Raw genomic sequence first — 20,723 nt, 5'->3', positions numbered from 1 at the left:
CAAAGAGGCCGTCCGGTGTTATAAACGCCGTCTTCTCTTGGTCTCTTTCGTCGACTTCGATTTGCCAATAGCCAGTCTTGAGGTCCGTTGACGAAAAGTACTTGGCGTTATGAAGCCGGTCAAGTGCGTCGTCTATTCATGGGAGAGGATACACGGTCTTTCTTGTGATTTTGTTCAGGCGGCGATAATCGACGCAGAAACGTAGGGTCCCATCCTTTTTCTTCACTAACACCACGGGGGATGCCCATGGACTCTTGGACGCCTAGATAATGTCCTCCCGCAGCATTTCATCAACTTGTCTCTTCATGGCCTCACGTTCTCGCGTCGAAACCCTGTACGTGCTATGACGGAGTGGTCTGGCATTTTATTCGGTTATGATGCGATGTTTCGTGATTGGGGTCTGCCGAATTTTCGATGATGACGAAAAGCAATCTTCGTATTGCAGGAGCAGGGCTTTGGGATTTCTTGCTTATCGTTCGGAAGTCTGGGATTGACGTTGAAAGCTATGGGAGGGGCCTGGTTCCTCTGAGCAGGTTCCGAAGAATCGGCGAGGGCGAAAGCACTGGTGGCTTCGACAATTTCTTCGACGTATGCGACCGTTGTTCCTTTGTTCACATGTTTGTACTCATTGCTGAAATTCGTGAGCATAACCGTTGCTTTGCCTCCCCGCCGCTCTGCAATTCCTCTTGCGACGCAAATATTTCGGGCGACCAACAGATGCAGACTGCCTTCAACGACGCCTTCCAAGTCAGGTGATTTAGGAGCGCCGACTGAAATAATGACGCTTGAGCGAGGCGGAATGATGACTTGTTCTTCCAGCACATTCAAGGCATGGTTTCCTGACGGCGTGCGCAGCGGTAGTGCTGCTTCTGTGCATAACGTTATCGACTTTGTTTTTAGGTTCATGACAGCACCATGGAGGCATAAGAAGTCCATGCCAAGGATGACATCTCTCGAGCAACGCTGTAGGACTACGAAGTCTGTAGGATAAATACGGCCGTTAATGGTGACTCTCGCTGTGCAGACTCCTGCAGGCGTTACGAGATGACCTCCGGCTGTGCGGATTTCAGGGCTTTTCCAAGCTGTCCTAATATTCTTTAACTTCGCGGCGAACGACCCACTGATGACGGAATAGTCGGCTCCAGTATCGACGAGAGCGGTCACACTGTGGCCGTCGATAAGAACGTGGAGGTCGCTAGTTCGCCGTCTCGCATTACAGTTAGGCCAAGCGTCGGGTCACGGCTGCTTCGGCTTGTTCTGCTGCTTCCATGTTGCGTCGTCCGGCCACCTTCCGTAAGTGAGCTTTCGCCATCAGGGCTTTGCCTGGTTGGCGTTGTGTTCGGAAAGCTCCGCCGTGGCGTCGTCGTCGGAGGAGGATCTTCGGTAGTTCGTCGCACAGCAACCGCACCTCCATCGGTTGCTGCCCTTAGTTTGCCGGATACGGGCTAGGAGACCGGCCCCGCGTTGGGCCAGAGTACGGCCGGAGGTGCGGTGACATGTGACGGTTGTGCGACGGTGAACGGGAAGGACTTCGTGGTGTCCATTGAGTTCCTGTCAGGTAGTCGGCGATGTCACGTGGCCGTTCCCCTGGCTGCGGACGTGGTGCATCGACGGCGAAGCCACGCAGTCCCATCTGTCGGTACTGGCAATGGCGGTAAGTGTGCCCGGCTTTGCCGCAGTGGTAGCACAGTGGGCGGTGGTCAGAGGTGCACCAAACGTCAGTTTTCCTCGGTGCACTGCGTTAGCCCGCTGGCGAATGGTAGGTCGTTGGTGGGGGTGGTGGTGGCGGTGGCGTCTGGCGACGGAAGTGTGATGGAGTGGCGTGTTTGCGTGCGCGTGGAGGAGGGGCGTGGCGGCGTGCAGCAGCAGCATAGCTCATGACTTGCAGTTGCGGGTCTTGAGGCTGAGGAACGCCCAGCGGCTGCTGGATCTCCTGGCGTACGACGTCCGCGATGGATTCCACGTGAGGCTGCGCTGAAGGAAGTAATTTTCGCAGCTCCTCTTGCACGATCGCTCGGATCGTGTCACGCAAGTCAGTGGTTCCTAGCGCTTGAATGCCGGCGTAGCTTGTAGACGAGAAGCTATGGTTATATTGCCGCGTGCGCATCTCGAGCGTCTTCTCTATCGTAGATGCTTCTGAAATGAATTCAGTGACCGTCTTAGGCGGGTTTCTGATCAGCCCGCCGAAGAGTTCCTGCTTCACTCCTCGCATAAGTAGACGGTCCTTCTTCTCCTCGCACATGTTGGAGTCAGCGTGGCAGAAGAGTTCAATCATATCTTCCGTGATATCTCTTCAATCATATCTTCTTCGGCCACGTCACGATCCCGTGACATCTGGTGGAGGTGCTGTTTCTTCCATGTACCGGACTCCTCCGTAAAGCCGTGAACCCAGCCCACGCCGTGAAGACACCGACGCCAGCAACGAGCAGCGAGTTAGCCGCAAGCAACAAAATCTGCCACCGGAGTACGGGCTTTTACTGGACAAGGCTCAGAAAACCAAGACGTTGACGTCGACCACGGCGACCATGTCAACGCCGGTTCTACCCAGCACCTCCACCAGATGTCACGGGGTCGTGACGTGGCCGAAGACAGGAGACTTCGTGGTGGAATTAACTGTTTATTTGGGCGAACCTGTGCCTGGTAAACTGAAAGTCCAATTACAGCAGCAGTCTTGCACAAATAGCAGTCTTGGACTGATAGCGGCGAACGGAGCGTCGGCCTTCGATCAACAACTGATAAGCGGCGAAGCGCGTCGGTATTTATACTCTATCCGTCGAATGTTCTAGCGTTATCGCTGGCGGTGGTGTAGGTTCCAGAATAATCTGTACCGTTCGCAGAGCGGGCGTGATCTTATCGAAATGATCTACTACAGTCCAGAAGCTTCTCGAAAACTGCCGGCGCGGTTTGCGCTGAGAACCGTGTCATGTTTTGGGACGATAACAAAACTTGGGAAATGGAACGTGGCAATATGCAATTAATTCATCAATTTGTCTATTTATTACCATTGTTATCTCTCTATTTTATTATTATTTACTGACGAAGTACAGGTTATACTGCAGTGCACATCATTTTATTTGTTTAATGACCCCTTTTCTACATGTTAAAGTGCGGCTACGGCAGTTGCGTTTTCGATAGATGCCAGAATGGTTGAGGTGCACGTTAAACCATTATTTCGGTGCACGTTAAACCCCAAGTGGTGAAAATTTCCGAAGGTTTCCACTGTACGGCGCCTCTCATAATCATTTGGTGGTTTTCAGACGTTAAACCCCAATAATAAAATCTTAGTTGCGAACATTCGTTTTAGTAGTTGCAATCAAATAATGCCTTTTTTAAATCAAAGGTTTGGGTAATTTTTTAATAAATCATCATCACCCTGATCCATCATTCATCATCAAGTGGCTCGGTGCTTTCATATCTTTCTCTTTTTGTCATTTTTCACGATGCACGAGGGCACGTAACCCCCGCTCACGAGGACTTCCACGAGCGATCATGAGGGAGGCGTTGTTGCAAATAGAGGATCTCGGAACCGTCGCTAGAAAGCGTTCATTTGACAAGACCAGCATTGGTACCCCATTGCACGACCGGTCTTTGGCCATCACGAAGCATCAAGAGTGGATTACCATTCAATTTATAACTGCACGGGGTGGATTTCCACGCTCCCCAATCAACGTCCATCATCGGCGACCTCTGCCATGGCTTGCTGGGACAGCGGTGCTGCAGCCTTCAATGCACCTCTTGGAGCACCACTGTGGCCAGGGTCAGTACTTCCATTTCATTCGTGCTGCATTCCAGGCACGGATTGATTTTCGGCTAGACAACCATGGGGTGGCTTTTCCCAGCGTGTCGCAAGAAGACTGAGAACGAAGTCACCTCGGACGAGCAGCTGGCTGCACTCGCCATCACAGCAGAATTTCCACTGCTACTCATGAGCGCTGAGACGCCGGTGCCTTGGACGCCTTTTGAGGTCCGCATGTCTGCGTGGTGCGTGACCCGGTTAAAAAAATTCTACAGTGCGAGGAACGCCTGCATGGCGGGGCCACGTAGGCACAACTTGGCGGACATGAAAGACCCGCGTGGCTTCAGTGGTTTAAGCGAGCTCCGCTGCGCTTCACCGACATGCAAGTGGCAGTGAGTTGGGAGCGTGGAGCTACGAGATGTACGGACGATATAATAGCCCATAATAGTTAATTTTAATAAATCTGTATGAGCGTCATGCATTGCCTCTCATTTTTTTTACAATGCGCGTCATGGAACTGCGTGCACAGTACCATAGAAGCGTATTCTTCATACATGCTTCATGCGTTTAGTCGGAAGCTCGTCTACGCTGTTTGGCGTTCACGTTGTAATTTTCGCTGGAAATTCCTAGAACGCACTGGTGGTTCGAGCAAGCCCCGACAGCCACAGACGCGAGGTGAATGTTAAAACAGGGGCAAACTCGAGCTGTAACAAAGAGCTCGCACCCGTGATATGTCTACGGGCATGTCGTCATTGGCGTAAGTCTTTCACCGTGTCGGGGTCTTCGGTTCGCCGCCGTCACTTCGCAGCCATTTGTGGGTTGTTGTTGTTCGCCAATCAACTGCAGTGCAGACACACTGTAGGCGACTTACAAAAAATTGAGTGTTTTCAATAAGGTAGTATTAATGTTTAGAGTAAGGGAGGTTTTGTATTATAAATTTTACACACGGCGTGAGAAATTATGGTACTCAATCGAATTTATATGTCTATTTAGAACCCAAAAAATGTTCTCAAATTTTGTTGGATTTACAACGAGGATAGTTATCTGGTAGACAACAAAGCACATATATATTTACACAATTTTTGGTGGTGGCGGTGAAATTTTATTAGAAAAAAATAATCTTGTAGAACGTTTAGATGCAGTGGGCATCTGCCACGTCGGGTAAGAGAGCTCGAAGCTTTCCGCCACCTCGCGGGCCTCCTGGCCAGCACGAAGTTGGTCTAGTCAAGAAATTCTTCGCATTTTGGTCCACTGTTTTTTCAGCCTAATGCGTACAAATCAAATACGTCTACCTGAAGCAGCTTCGCTATTAAAAAACATACACTAATGCTGCTTTCATTTTCGTGCAGCACCGATGCCAAGTTTTTAACAACCGTGATATGTGCGTCATTTTATTTATATTGTGCGCACAGTTGTAACACTAATTTTTATATGAAGTAAGAGCGCATGGTATTCACAAATTGAACATCCCACCCCTTAAAAAATTGACATGTTTCTACGTATGTCTTCCTCTGGGTATATCTAAATATCACTGAATTTTGCATACGATTACATATCCTTTTTTGAATAGCCTCCTAGACTTCTTGCACCTGGGCTTACAGCTACATTCTGAAGTGGTCCCGTAGTCTCTATGCTTACAATTTGTATTTTAGCCCAAGAAGCTGACATTACAGCGATTGTTTTTTTTTTCATTTTGAAAGCCTTGAAACGTAATCAAATATAGCGTTGTATTTTTTTTATGTTTGTGATAATATTCTATTCTCCTTACAATAATTTGGCACACGATATAGACATCCTAGTGTAGTGGCACTGAACGAAATTGGCGGGAAACTAACGCCAGCGAAAATGTGACAATTCTCTCACAAACTTTGCACTGTTCATGGTTGGCACAATATGGAAGCGGCAGCAAGGGGAAAGATTGAGGTGGCTAATATACTCCCGGAAATTTTTTACGCGAAGACCTCGTCTTGCAGAAAGTTTGGAATCTGTGTCGGCGTCAGCGTCGGCACCGATACCAAGCGTCAAAAGATGTGAATGGAGCAATGAGTGGGTATTTTAAAGGTCCGCCCCATAAGAAAGCGCACCATTACATTTATTCCACCACGGTATTATCCCCTACCAGGAGAAAGGACGAAGTCTTGGCGTACCTTCGGCTAACGGGCGGTACTTGTTTGTCTACAGCGCGACGCATTCAAGAAGTCACTCCACGGTGAAGGTGTGCATACCTAGAACGGCCGTTTAAGCAGCGGCATACTTATTAGCAGTGTCCAAGGCTACCATCCTCGCGACGATCACTGCTTTATGTATGCTTATCAATTCTGGTGTTGCAAAAGAATTATGTTGCTATTGGCATCGTTGCTAAAGTGCAAACAGCTGTTTATATCAACTTGTGCGACTACTTAATGTATGTCTATGCGTGCAACATTTGTACATATACGTAGCGTGATTTCATAACGTGTCGCTCAGTAAAACATTATAACCTGGTCACCTTTCTTCCGCATGCTTCGGGTAACGTCGATTCCCAAGGTATACGTGGGGTCTGCGAGTTTTTTTATTACAATTCAGGCTGACATTTTAGCTGTTCATACACTAGCCATATAATAGGATGTTCGGTATTTAGTTTACGTTTTATATCTACACTATTTTCGTTTTGTTTTCTCTTTCTGCATCTTAATAGTCCGTTGCTCTTTTGACAAATAACAAGACCTTAATGGGTGGGTGACAATGATGAAAAGATACAAATTGTAGTCAACGTTATTTTATAATTATTTTAACATGATTCCGATGTGTATTTCGTCTTGGTTCATGTTCTCTCACAAACGTGGGAGGTCGATGAACCAGGCGGTACCATTTTTACAAGGTGTTCCTCACCATGTAAAATATTGGCTCTAAACGACTACAGCAGGCCAATAGGAGACATCTTTCCTTATGGTGTTTGAAAGGTATGGTGATATGCTTCTGTTTTCCTTTTTCAGCCGTACATAAAGACACCCAGGAGTCTGTAGCACACTTGACTCACGAAGTCACACAATAAACGGAAAATTTGCTCTGCGAGACGAGCGCCACAAAGTGTTACTGACGGCCATATTCACATGTGGGCACCTTAGGTAGTAACAGGCAATCACGTTTTTGGCTTTCTGCACAAAATATTTGGCAATTTCATAAGAAAAGATTTTACACTTATTTTGCGATGTTGAAAGATTCAGTGTTCTTACCTGCTTATAATTGGCACCTACAATGCGCTTTTTAAAGCCTACTACACTTCCTGCAGAAATAAACATTTATTATTCAGGTAACTCTATATTTATATAGTTACACGTATTTTTAGGAATTTACTTATTTATTAAGTGTAACGGTATAGTACCTATAATGTACTTCACAAATTTTTTATTCTATCGTGATTCCTTTCCTTCATCTTTTGACAATGCAGCTCCCGTAGCCGCATTTTCGATAGAGGCAGGCATGAAGTTAATTAACTCTATGGAGACAAAAATGCTTTAGGCCTATGTCATTCGATTTAGGCGCAGGTTAAAAAATCTCAGGTGCTCGTCATTTCAGAAGCTTGTATATATACGGCGCCTCTTGTATTCGTTTCGAGACTTGAGGTCGTTATACACCAAGAATGCGATTTCAACTACAATATTAGTCATCGATCCTTGCTTCAGTAGTAGCAATCAGTTAAGGAGTTTTAATGGAATGGAATGGAATAAAAAAATTTTGTTCCTTTTTTTAATGGGTAGGTGTAGTTTCTTCGGGAATCATCTTTACCTTCAGGATTAACGTCGTCATCGTCTTCGTTAGAGTCCTTCATCATCGAGTGGCGCAGCGCTCTCGCATCTTGATTTTTTTTAGTGCTCACGGTTCACGAGGGCAGATAACCCGCTCTCACGAGGACTGCCAGGAGCCATCGTGAGCGAGCCATTGTTCCAAATCGAGGATCTCGAAACCGTCGGTAAAAAGCGCCCCTTCGACAAAACCGGCGGTGGTACCGCGTTCCACAACCGCTGTTTGGCGGTCGCTAAACCCCAAGAGTGGATGGCCGCCCCACTAGGGACTTCGCCGGGAAGATTTTTACGCTCCGCAAGCAATGTCCACGGTCGTAGCCTTCTGCTATGGCTTCCTAGGACAGCAGTCCTGCAGCCTTCAAAGAACCTCCTCGAGCACCACTGCTGCCAAGGCCAGTACTTTCTTTCGGTCCATGCTGCCTTTCGAACAATGACTGATTTTCTTCTTGACAACCGTGAGATGGCTTCGCAGTTCTCAGCGTGCCGCAACAACACCGAGCACGAGGCAACCTCGGAAGAGCCGCTCGCAGCGCTCGCCATCTTACCACTGTGCCTACTGTTACTTCGGCCCAGTGAAAACGCGGCGTCCTGGCGTCCGTGTCCATGAGCTGCGTGACACGTGATGGCCGCATGTCTGCGTGCTGCGTGACCCGGTTCGAGGTGTTGCACGCCGCGGAAAATGCTTACGTGGCAAGATCATGTGCCGGCAACACGACCGATATGGCACGCCCACGTGGTCTCTGCGGTTGAAGCAAGAGGTGCCGCACTTCGCCGACATGCAAGTGGCAGAGAATTGCGGGCGTATGGCCCCGATATGTACGGATTTTCGTATAGCCCACAAGGCTTATTTTGAATAAACGCTTCTAAGCGTCATCCCCTGACTCTCATTTTTTCTAACAAGTGAGCTTTGTTAATTATGATAGAAGGAGCATTTTCGTCGAGTTCACTTCAGACGTTTAGTCGAGAGATGGATCATGTCGTTTTGTGTTTGCGTTGTACCTTTCGCTGGCAATTGCGCTTACGCACATGTGGTTGTAGTTGAACCATACACAGTCAGACGAGAGATTGTGTATGAGCCATCTGTCACATCCGGGTCGTCTTCTCACTGCGTTCACTTTTCTGCCACTTGTTTGGCTAACTCTTGTTTTTTTACTGTTAGTGGACAGGTCATGTGTAGTGAGTATTTTGTCTGGCTCATGTACACTTATTACTTTAATAGTCTTTCGGCAGGCCGCACTGACCTCACACACGTTTTCTGATGACCTCTTAAAATTACCACTAGCTGATCCGGCTTCTGTGTTAAAAGATACACATAAGATATTTTCGCCCTTGGCTTTCTTGCTTTACATTATACTGCAACACAGAGCCCAAGTAACGTACACGCGCAATATGGCCGTCTTTCTCTTTCAATCTACGCGCAAGCATTATAGCGCTGATTTTTTAAATAAGAGTGCACGATAGTCATAAATTGAGCCGAAAATTCCTTATGACCTTTCCACACGTTTGCACGAACGCCAAATTCTGGTTATCGCGATAGGTCACTGAACTTTCAACACGATTGTGCATGTAATTTCAAACAGCCTCTTATATTTACTGCCCCACGGCTTCTAGGTACATTCATGATTGTACCTGGTGTACCCTAAAACTTATAGCACGTATTTTCTTCCAAGAAGCTGACCTTATTGCAAGCGTATTGGTGTGTCCAGTGGCTCAAATAGTGGTAGCAATTGCAGTTTGGTTTTTCGTCCTACTTTTGCGAGGACTTTTAATCCCGGCTGCCAATTATTCTGTTCGACCCCTGACTGCAGAATTTGCTGCTCTACTTGCCTCTCTACCACGTGCTTTTTATGATAATTTGCACAGCTTCGCAATAATAGGCCTCTAAGCCACCTTTCCCACTACGAAGAACGCGGTGCTTTTTGTCTTTGAAACACAATTTGTGACACCAGAAGTTTGTTCCCCGAACATCAGGATGTAATTATAAGTCAAGACCGGGTGTTAAATGCTTCTTTTCATTATGCCTTTCTATTGTGCCACTTTAATTTATGAGCTGTAATTAGAGATTGGAAAGAACTTTTCTAGTGTCTTTGTAGCACCTAGTCTTGCCTCTTTTAACCGTTCGTGTCTAAATTACTGTGAGTCCCTAAATAAACCTATATTCAAGATTGTTAGCTAACTGAATACTATTTGAGCTAAAATTTTGTTCTCTAGTGTGGCCTAAAACTGTTATTTACATCACAGTGCAACATTGACATTTCTGACTTCAATGAGGTTCAAACGATGTCCTCGAGTTTCTTTGACGTCCTGTAACACCTATCAGCAGTAAAGTGGGACGCGGCGGCAACCAAACCCCATATCGCACCCATGGCGCGAGCTTCATGAGAAGGAGAGAACACAATCTTTGTGCATCCCTTAATCGGAAGACATCTCAGCGTCAGCAGGGTATTGTGGAGAAAAGAGTAATGATTGGTGAAGAGGAGAAAAATGGCGTTCATTGCCGAGTACCGATTGACTGTAAAACATTTATTGATAGATTGACGTGGAGATGAAAAACACTACGTGGGTTCTCTCTTAAAAAGTAATTGGCTTTGACCGTGGCCTTTATTTAGATACTGGGATTGTGTCATTCCTCAAGGAATCATCATGACAATCATCATCTACGCTGTCATCGTAGTCGCTCATCGAGTGGCACCCCGCTTTCGAATCTTTATTTTTTCTCAACTATTCACGGTGCACGAGGGCAGGTTATCCGCGCTCACGAGAACTACCACGAGCGATTGTGAGCTAGCCGTCGTTCCCGATCGAGGATCTCGAAACCGTCGCTAGAAAACGCTCATTCGACAAGACCAGCGGTGGTACCACATTGCGCAACCAGTCTTTGGCGATCACCAACCAACAAGAGTGGATGGCCACCCAACTTAGACCTGCACCGGGTGGAAGCCACGTTCATGATCGGCGACCTCTGCCACGGCTCGCTGGGCCAGCGGTACTGCAGCCTTCGATGAACCTCCTGGAGCACCACTGCTGCCAGTGCCAGTTCTTTCATTCGATCCGAGCTGCATCCCGAGCAACGATTGACTTTCTTCTTGACAACCATGGGGTGGCTATTTCCAGCATGTCGCAAGAACACCGAACCCGATGTGACCTCGCATGAGCAGCTGGCTGCACGCGCCACCTCAGAAGCATGACTGCTGCTAGTAATGAGCGCTGGGAGGGTAGGCCCAATGTTTCCTTCTGATGTCCGCATGTCTGCGTGCTGCGTGACCCAATTAAAGGGGTTGAACACAGCGAAGAACTCCTGCATGGTGGGGCCATGCAGCCACAACCTCTCTGATATGACACACCCGCGAGGTTTGAGTGGTTGAAGCGAGCGTCGCTGCACTTCGCGGAGAAGCAAGTGACAATTATTCGCGGGCGTGGAACCACCGATTGAAATGACCATAGCATAGCTTATAAAATATATTTCAAGTAAACGCCTATCAGCGTCATGCATTGCCTCTTGTTTTCTTCACTAAACGCACCATGAGACAATAGGTACATTTGACAATAGAAGCATTTTCGTCATGCATGTTTAACGCATTTAGTCGAAAGCTGTGTTATGCTGTTTGAAGTTGGCATAGTACGTTTTGCCGGAATTAGCTATAACGCACTGGCGGTTCGAGTTAAAGCCCAGACAGCCACCGCCACGAGATGTATTCTCAAACGCCAGGAACAAGCTCGCACTGTCACCAAGCGCTCGCACCTAATATTTATATTGTAACGCAAAGTTCAATGAACACTTTTAAGAGACTAACGTAGGCAGGGCGAAATTGTGCCCGAGAATAATCACACAGCTTGATCGGAATCTCCTAGCAGTCCAGACGATTCATTTCTGCTTCTTTCTCCACGTTCTTTTTTTGTTTTCAACACGTGCCGCACACAGCTGGGCCCCGCAGGCTCGTGCGCCGCACACCATCCGGAGGGCAAAAGTATCGGCTAGCGCGAGTAACCTGAAGTCAAAATGTATCAATATGTACGGGCCCATCGTCGCTGTCGTATAAGCCTTCCATCATTTCGGGGTCCTCGGTTCGCCGCCGTTGCTTCGTAGGCATTTGTTGGTTCTCGTTCGTCTATTTACTGTGGCACACACCCACTGTGGGCGACTTGCCAACAGTTGAGCGTTCTTTTATTAGGCAGTGTGAAGGTTTAGAATAATGGAGATCATGTATTTAGAGTTCACAGAATACATAACAAGTTCTAGTATATGATCTAATATGTACGTTTATTACACTTTTGTCTCCTTGAGTTTAGTGAACAAGTAGAGAGTAATGGGGTTTATGGAGTTTCTTTTTTGCATATACCAACTCAGGTCGAGGATAGTTTTCCCCCCTATAGGCTACAGTGGCACGTATCCATTATGTGGCAATGCACACAAATTAGAGCTAGCTAAAAGTGCTTCGCTGCTAAAGAAACATATATTTGTGATACTTGCACCCTTGGCTTTCGTGGTCAGCATTATCGTGGAGCACTGATCTTGAGTATAAGACACGCCACATATTCCCGTCATTTTCCTTAAATGTAGGTGATAAAAACTGAAAAGGATGCTGGGAAGGTACAATGCCATGCTGGTTCGTATGCTGCTTGACACTGGCAGCCAAAGCACATTTATACGACGTGACGGGTCTATGAGACTGGATATACCTTCCGCCGGCACAGACGAGTTGTCTTTGCAAATGTTTCGCATTTCCAAAAGTTCTCACAACTACCTTTACTGAGACGTGCAAATCAAGCTGCAGAGTCGCTATGATGCAAACGAAATCATGTTGGATATTCTGGAGGTGCCAGATGTGTAGGGTGATCACGCCAGCAATCGGGCAAGATCTTCTGATGCAGTTGCACGAACGCAAGATGATTGTGTCTGATGAACCACAACTCGGATATCGACTAACATATTTTGGTGCCGTGAAACCCAGGAGAAGGCTGACGTCTTTCACCGAAGATGGACCGCCTTCGACGCAGCAGAGGCAAAGTGCGTCCTTGTGTTATTATTTTTTTTTCAGTAAGCATCAAATTCAAGGCAAATTTTATTGGTGATAAAGCCACCTATATTCGCTTCCGTAGGTTATTTTATAAGAGAACTATCTTTTTATTTGTGATGAACGTGCACGGCTTTCCTCCTTTATTCAAAAAATTGCGCGCGTGCTGCTCCTCTAGACCGGCCGTGGAGGTGGCTACCTACTACTACGACGACGACTACTACTACACACAACGCGGACGCATGACGCACGGCTTAAGGAGTTCGCCCCTAAACACTAGGCACACAAGGACGCACTTTGAGCACTATCTGAGCAGAAAAGGTTCCCACGTTAAACTCGCTAGGAGTAACCTTCTTGGTTATGGCAAGGTTTAGCGAGGGTTGGGGTGAAGTGCCATGAACTAGTGGCCGTGTTACGCCTAGGAGCAGTGGCGCCTTCAAGACCGTGTTAGCGTCTCGCCTTCGTAACAGTGGTGAAAAGTGGGAACTATACAAGAAGCGCAAGCTGTAAAAGAGTGCGGCAGTGTCACGTCTCGTTTAGTCCTTGCCTGCCGAGCCCTATCACACCCCTATGACCATGTGTTCAGCATACAGTGAATGATGTTTTTCTTCAATTTTCACCAGCTGAGTGGGTACTCTTAACATTCTCAGATTTATTAGGAGGTGTGAGAGGATGGTCCCCACAGAGTCCTTTTTCGGCCTATTTTATGAGGGCCAAGTTCAGCGTCCTGATTACCAATGTATGAGTGTCTATCTGTGAGAAATTGCATAATATAGTTTGCGACGTTTTGCCGCAATGTACTTGTGCAAAGTGTGTAAAAATATTGTAATGGGTCACGTAATCAAGGCCCCCTTTTGGTTCAAAGCGAGCACAACTTTGTAATTTTTAGGATATGCGATCGGGTCAAGGATCTCACGATGGAACTAAAGCAAGACTTCCTGTGAGGGCAAACCCCTTAGGTGGTGTCTGCATATGCATTTTCGGTATTCAGAAACTCGAACAATCTGTCGTGCCCCATCGTCTCCATTATTTTTCTCACCAAAAAAGATAGATATACAATTAAATAATTAATTTATATTTATTATCAATTTTATTTATTTATTTTACTATTAACTTACTGAAGAAGTGCAGGTTACACTGCAGTGCACGTGATTTTAATTGTTAAATGACCGCTTTCCTACACGTTAAAATGTGGCTACGGCAGTCATGTTGTCGATAGAGTTCAGAATGGTTGAAACCCGTGTAACTCCATTAGGTGCACGTTAAAAGCCAGGTGGTGAAAATTTCCGGAGGTTTCTAGAGTAGAGCGCTTCTCATAATCCTTTCGTGGTTTTGAGACGTTAAACCCCAATATTAAAATTCTAGTTGCAAACATTTGCTTTAGTTATTGCAATCAAATAATGTCTTTATTTAAATCAAAGATTTGGGTCGTTTCTTAAGGACTCATCACCACAGTCATCCATCATTCATAATCGAGTGGCGCGGAGCTTTCATATCTTCGTTTTCTTCTCAATTTTTCACGGTGCACGAGGACAGGTAACCTGCGGTCACGAGGACTTCCACGAGCGATCGTGAGCGAGGCGTCGTTCCAAATCGAGGCTCTCGAAACTGTCGCTAGAAAGCGTTCATTCGACAAGACCAGTGGTGGTACCACATTGCACGACCAGTCTTTAGACATCACCAAGCATCAAGAGCGGATGGCCACACAATTTGGAACTGCACGGGGTGAATTTCTATGCTCCACAATCCACGTCCATGATCGGCGACCTGTGCCGTGCCTTGCTGGGACAACGGTACTGCAGCCTTTAATGGACTTCTTGGAGAACCACTGCTGCCAGGGCCAGTACCTCTTTCCGATCCGCGCTGCATTCTTGACAACCATTGGGTAGCTTTTCCCAGCGTGTCACAAGAACACCGAGCGCGAAGTCACCTCGAACGAGCAGCTGCCTGCACTCGGCATCACAGCGGAATGCCTGCTGCTACTCATGGGTGCTGGGAAGGCGCTGCCTTGGAAGTCTTCTGAAGTCCGCATGTCTGCGTGCTGCGTGACCCGGTTACAGTAAATCCACACCGTGAAGAAAACATACATTATGGAGCCACGCAGCGAAACCGTGACCGACATGACACACTTGCGTCGTCTCAGTGGTTTAAGCGATCTCCACTGTAATTCACCGACATGCAAGTTGCAGTGAGTTGAGGGCGCGGATCTACGAATTGTACGGACATTAAAATAGCCTATTCAAGTTAATTTGAATAAACGCGTATCAGCGTCATGCATTGCTTCTTATTTTCCTTACCATGCACGTCGTCGGACTGCGTACATTGTGACCATAGAAGCGTATTTTTCATGCATGTTTCGCGCGTTTAGTCGGAAGGTGGTTTACACTTTTTGGTGTTCACGTTGTAATTTTTACTGGAAATAGCTATAATGCACTGGTGGTTCGAGTAGGCCCTGACAGCCAGAGACGCGAGGTGAATGACAAAACAGAGGCAAACTTGTGCTGTAACCAAGCACTCGCACCCGTGATATATCTACGGGCATGTCGTCATTGGCGTAAGCCTTTCCTCGTTTCGGGGTCTTCGGTTCGCCGCTGTCTTTTCGCAGCCATTTTCGGGTTCTTGTTGTTCGTCAATTAACTCCAGTGCAGACACACAGTGGGCAACTTACCAAGATTTGCGTGTTTTAAATTAGGTATTATGAAGGTTTAGAGTAATGGAGGTTAAATATTAAAAATTATAAACATGGCGTGAGATATTGTGGTACTCAATCGAATTTATATATCTATTTAAAACCCAAAACATGTTCTCTGTCTTTTTTTTAGATAACTGTTGACTTCTTCATTTTTACTGAGTAGCAGAATTCGTTCGAATTTTGTTGAATATACTACGAGGATAGTTTTTCGGTAGACAACAGAGGCACATAGATACACCCATTCTTTGGTGGTTCTTCGAGAACGCTTTGCTAAGCGCCAGATGCAGTGGACATCTGCCACGTCGGGTAAGAGAGCCCGAAGCTTTTCACTGCCTCGCGGACCTTCTGGGCAGCCTGAAGTTCGTCTAGTGAAGAACTTCTTAGCACTTTGGTCCACTGTTCTTTCAGCCTAATGCGTAAAAATCAGTTACGTCTAGCTGAAGCAGCTTCCCTATTAAAAAACATACATTAATGCTACTTTCATTTTCATGCAGCACTAATGACAAGTATTTATTACGCGGGGTACGTGCGTCATCTTCATTTAGTGTATGCGCACAGTTGTAGCACTAATTTTTTTATTAAGGAAGAGCTCATGATATTACCAAACTAAAGATGCCACCTGTGATGAAATTTTCAAATGTTTAAACGTATGTCCTGTTCTGGTTATATATAAAAGGTCAATGAACTTTGTATACGATTGCAAATACTCTTTCGAACAGCCTCCAAGACTTCTTACCTCTGGCCTTATGGCTACATTCTGACGTGGTTCAGTAGTACTCTGTGCTTACAATTTGTATGTTAGCCCAAGAAACTTACTTTACAGCGAGTGTATTTTTTTCTTTTTTCGACGTTGTGAAACGTATTCAAATATTTCCTTATATTTTGTTCTTTCTTTTCTTTTATTGATCATATTCTATCCTCCCTACAAATATTTAGTGCGTGATATAGACATCCTGGTGTATAGTGGCGCTGAATGATATTGATGGGAGACTAACACCATGGAAAATGGGACAATTATCTCACAAACTTTCCGCTGCCTGTTGGTGGCACAAGCTCAAAACGGCAGCAAGGGGAAAGAGTAGGGGGTGTTATACTCCCTGAAACTTTTTACGGGAAGAGCTCTTCTCGCAGAAAGTTTGGGATCGGTGTCGGCCTCAGCTTCGGCACCGATAACAGGCGTCAAAAGATGTGAATGTAACAATGACTGGGTGTTTTGAAGGTCCCCCAATTAGAAAGCGCACAGTTATATTCATCCCACCACTGTACCAGCGCCTACTGCTGCCAGGTGAAATGACGGACCCTTGGCGTACTTTTGGCTGACAAGCTGTACTTGTTTGTGTACACCGCGATTCGTTCAAGAAGTCGTTCCGCGGTGAAGATGCGCCTAGAACGGGCGTTTGGATCGCAGCAGACACATTAGCAGTATCCAGGCCTACCATCATCGCGAGCACCAGTGCTTCATGTCAGCTTATCGCTTCTGGTGTTGCTAATACTTATGTTGCTATTTGCATCGTTGCGCCTGTGCGAACAACTGCTTATATAAACTTGTGCGGCTACTTAAAATATGTTTGTGCATGCAGCATATACACATATATTTAGTGGGACTTCATAACGTTTCACTAAATAAAAAACTACAACACGGTCTCCTTGCTCCCACATGCTTCGCGTAACGTCGATTTTAAAATACGTGTGGTCTGTAAAATTTTTCATTACAATTTAAAGTGTCTTTCAAAGCTCTTCATACACTACGTGATAATATAGGATGTTCGGTATACAATTTTTGTTTCATCTCTACTCTATATTTATTTTTTTCTCTTTCTGCTTCTAAATATTCGATTGCACTTTGGAAGATTGACAAGAATGTAGTTGGTGGGTGACAGTGATATAAACATCAGAATCGTAGTCAACGTTATTTCATAATTATCCTAACCTCATGCTGAAGTGTATTTCTTCGGGGTTAATGCTCCCTCACAAAGGTGAAAGGGCGATGAACAGGGCTGTCGCAATTTTTCGAAAGTATTCCTTGCCATGTCAAAAATTGGCTCTAAGCAATTTCACCAGGCTAATAGGAGGCATCCTTTCCCCATGGTCTTTTAAACGTCTGGCAATATGCCAATATGCTCATGTTCGTTCTTTTTTCAGCCGTACTACAAAACCCCCAGGAGGCTATTCATTTGGCAGTGCACACTTCACTCACAAAGTCGCACAATAAACGGAGACCGGGCTCTGTGAGAAGTATCAGACAAATTATAACTGCATCGCTGTGTCCACCGGTGGACACCCAAGGTCGTCATTGACAATCACATTTCTAGGTTGCTGCCGAAAATTTTTGGCATCTTGGCAAAAAATTATTTTACATTTATTTACCTTGTTGGAGGCATCAGTGTTCTACCAGCCTATATTTGGCACCTGCAATGCCCATAATAAACTGCCTCCAGAAATAAACATTTATTATTTAGTTAATTCTATGTTTATACATTTACACGTCTCTTTCGGTATTTATTCATTTATTAAGTGTAACGGTATAGTATCAATATTGTAGTTCACAAATTTTTCATTTTATCATGATCCCTTTCTTTGATTCTTTTGAAATTGTGGCTGCCGTGGCTGCATTTCAGATAGAGGGAGAATGCTTGAGGCCCATGTACTTCGATTTAGGTGCAGGTTAAAAATCCAGATGCTCGTCATTTCCGGAGCTTTCATATATACGGCGCCTCTTATAATCATTTCGTCGTCTTAGGACGTTATACCCCAAGAACAGTATTTCAATTATCATACTAGTTATCGACCTTTCTTCAGTAGCAGCAGTCAGCTGTAGGGGCCTTTCTTTCGAAAATGGGTTGGTGTCATTTGTTATCGAATCATCATCGCCATCATCATTAACACCGTCATCGTTGTCGTTAAAGAGTCATTCATCATCGAGCGGCGCGGCGCGTTCGCATCTTCTTTTTTCTTCGATTACTCACGAGGGCCTATAACCCACGCTTACTAGGACTACCAGGAGCCATCGTGAGTGAGCCATCGTTCCAAATCGAGGATCCCGAAACCGTCGGTAGAAAACGCCCCTTCGACAAGACCGGCGGTGGTACCGTATTCAGCAACCCGTATTTGGCGATCAGTAAGCACCAAGAGTTGATGGCCGCCGAACTTGGAACTTCGTCGGGAGGATTTTTACGCTCCGCAAGCCATGTCCACGGTCGGGGCCTTCTGCCGTGGCTTCCTGGGAGAGCAGTCCGGCAGCCTTCAATGAACCTGCTCGAGCACCACTGCTGCCAGGGCCGGTACTTTCTTTCGATCCATGCTGCCTTTCGAACAATGACTGATTTTCTTCTTGACAACCGTGACATAGCTTCGGAGTTCTCAGCGTGCCGCAACAACACCGAGCACGTAGGGAGCCTACATGAACGGCCGTTTTTAGGGTGGAGACATCTTAATAAGTGCCTTCAAGAAACTCAGCCAAAACCAGCGGGCAATGGGGCACGCTGTTGCCAGCTTCCACCAAATTCAGCATAGTTTTCTGTGCGCCGCCATTTTGGTTGGTGTCCAGCCCTTGTAACAACACACAACACCTGGGCTTTTGACAGAGGCGGTTCTCAGGGTCGTGTAAGCGACCCAGTTCTCAAAGTGAGCGCACGAAGAAATTCGCAGCCCACACACAAACACTTGCGACATAATACTGAGGTTACGCTGACACGAAAGTAAGCGTGGCAACAGCTCAGACTAGCGAGCGCGTCTCCGTACGAACGCGCGGACGCGTCCCGTTTGTGGGCTTCCTACTCGCAATGCGTGGACGCAGCAACGACAACTTCGGTTATCTACTCATTCGCGAACACCGCGAAACACATATACGTGTGCCGCAGGAAAAAACAGTGAACGAAATACGCAGTACTCACAGAGCAAATACGAGACGCACTGGTGGGCTCCCAGCCGTCTCGCTTCACTTGAGCCAGCCATAATTGTCGTCGGCCAGGGCTCGCTGGGAAGCGGAACATTCGCACCCCCTTTCTGTTGTGGTTAGTGCAGAGCGGTACGCAGCATCCAGGCATTCTAAGGCTTCACCGGCAGCGTTTAACACGCTACCGCAACGTTCCACGCCATATTATTGAGAACTAAACGCAACCGGGCGTAGACGCAGTGCGGGCACCAAAATGGGGCGACAGCGCGGCGTTGCTGTCTGGCAACATTGTCTTTTGGTGGGCGGCGGTGCGTTGGCGGCATGTAGTGGGTCAAAGGCTGACATCACCCTAAAAACGGCCGTTCATGTAGGCTCCCTAGAGCACGAGGCGACCTCGGAAGAGCCGCTCGCAGCGCTCGCCATCTTACCACTGTGCCTACTGTAACTGTGACCCAGTGAAAACGCGGCGTCCTGGCATCTGTGTCTGCGTGCTGCGTGACCCGCGATGTCCGCATGTCTGCGTGCTGCGTGACCCGGTTCGAGGTGTTGCACGCCGCGGAGAACACTTACGTGACGGCGTCACGCGCCGGCAACCTGACCCATACGGCACGCCCGCGTGGTCCCTGCGGTTGAAGCAAGCATCGCTGCACTTCGCCGACATGCAAGTGGCAGATAATTGTGGGCGTGAATCCTCTATATGTACGAATTGTAGTATAGCCCACAAGGCTTATTTTGAATAAAAGCCTGTAAGCGTCATTCCCTGGCTCTCATTTTCCCCAACAAGCAAGCCATGCGACTGTGTAAAGTATAATCAATAGAGCATTTTCGTCGAGTTCGTTTTAGACGTTAAGTCAAAATCTGGGTCATGTCATTTTCTGTCTGCGTTGTACCTTTCGCTGGCAATTCCTCTTACGCTTTTGTGGTTCTAGTTTAACCATAGACAGTCAGACGCGAGGCCTTCCATCGCATCGGGGTCGTCTTACCGCGTTCGCTTTGCTACCACTTCTTTGGCGAACTGTTGCTTTTTTTAGATGCGGAGCATCTAATACTCGAGGCTTGTAGTGCGGCGCCGTCCGCAAGCTTCCTCCTCCTTTTTCCACCATCTGTGCATCCCTTCCTCCTCTACACACCGCGCGCGCTTCACTCCTCCGCCATCTGTGCACCCTTCCTCCTCTACACACCCAAGGAGGATTAAAAAAATTGCTGGAGTGGAAATGATTGCGCAGATGTGAAGCCGTTCCTCTGGCAAGATGACGGCTGTGGCGGCCATCTTACTAGGGGCATGATAAAGTGTCGCCGTTCAGCGATCGAAAACGAAGCGTTTCCCTCGCACGCCCAACGAGTTTAATGCAACCAACATTTTTGGGGCCTCATAGTGCTCCAAGTGCGTCTTAAAGTCACTAGTTTTCCGTAGTGAGCCTCTAATTGGAGGCAAAGTTCTTTGAAGATTCAGTCATCCATATTTGTTGCTGAGTGTTATTTCGTCAGGAACAACCATCCTTTAATATAGAACTACCGTAGTATTTACATAACGTATCAAAGCCACTTGATCTTTAAGCGGGCACTATCAGAAAAGAACATGTTTCCGCCATCTTGGCAG

The 20,723-nt window shown here is 46.7% G+C and overlaps 1 protein-coding gene across 1 annotated transcript in view; it reads left to right on the top strand.

The window, feature by feature from the left end:
* The first annotated feature begins 3,820 nt into the window (after window positions 1-3,820).
* The window catches only part of LOC119184081 (disintegrin and metalloproteinase domain-containing protein 10), a 66,533-nt gene continuing 49,630 nt past the window's right edge, over window positions 3,821-20,723 (top strand). Inside the window, exon 1 of the mRNA XM_075893150.1 lies at window positions 3,821-4,040. Within this exon, the coding sequence (XP_075749265.1) occupies window positions 3,821-4,040 (220 nt within the window). The remainder of the gene's footprint in view (window positions 4,041-20,723) is intronic.

Source organism: Rhipicephalus microplus, chromosome 4 (genome assembly GCF_043290135.1).
Source record: "Rhipicephalus microplus isolate Deutch F79 chromosome 4, USDA_Rmic, whole genome shotgun sequence".
Taxonomy (NCBI): Eukaryota; Metazoa; Arthropoda; class Arachnida; order Ixodida; family Ixodidae; genus Rhipicephalus; species Rhipicephalus microplus.
The sequence above is the reverse complement of the archived record's forward strand: the minus strand, read 5'-3'. Positions and strand labels throughout refer to the sequence as shown.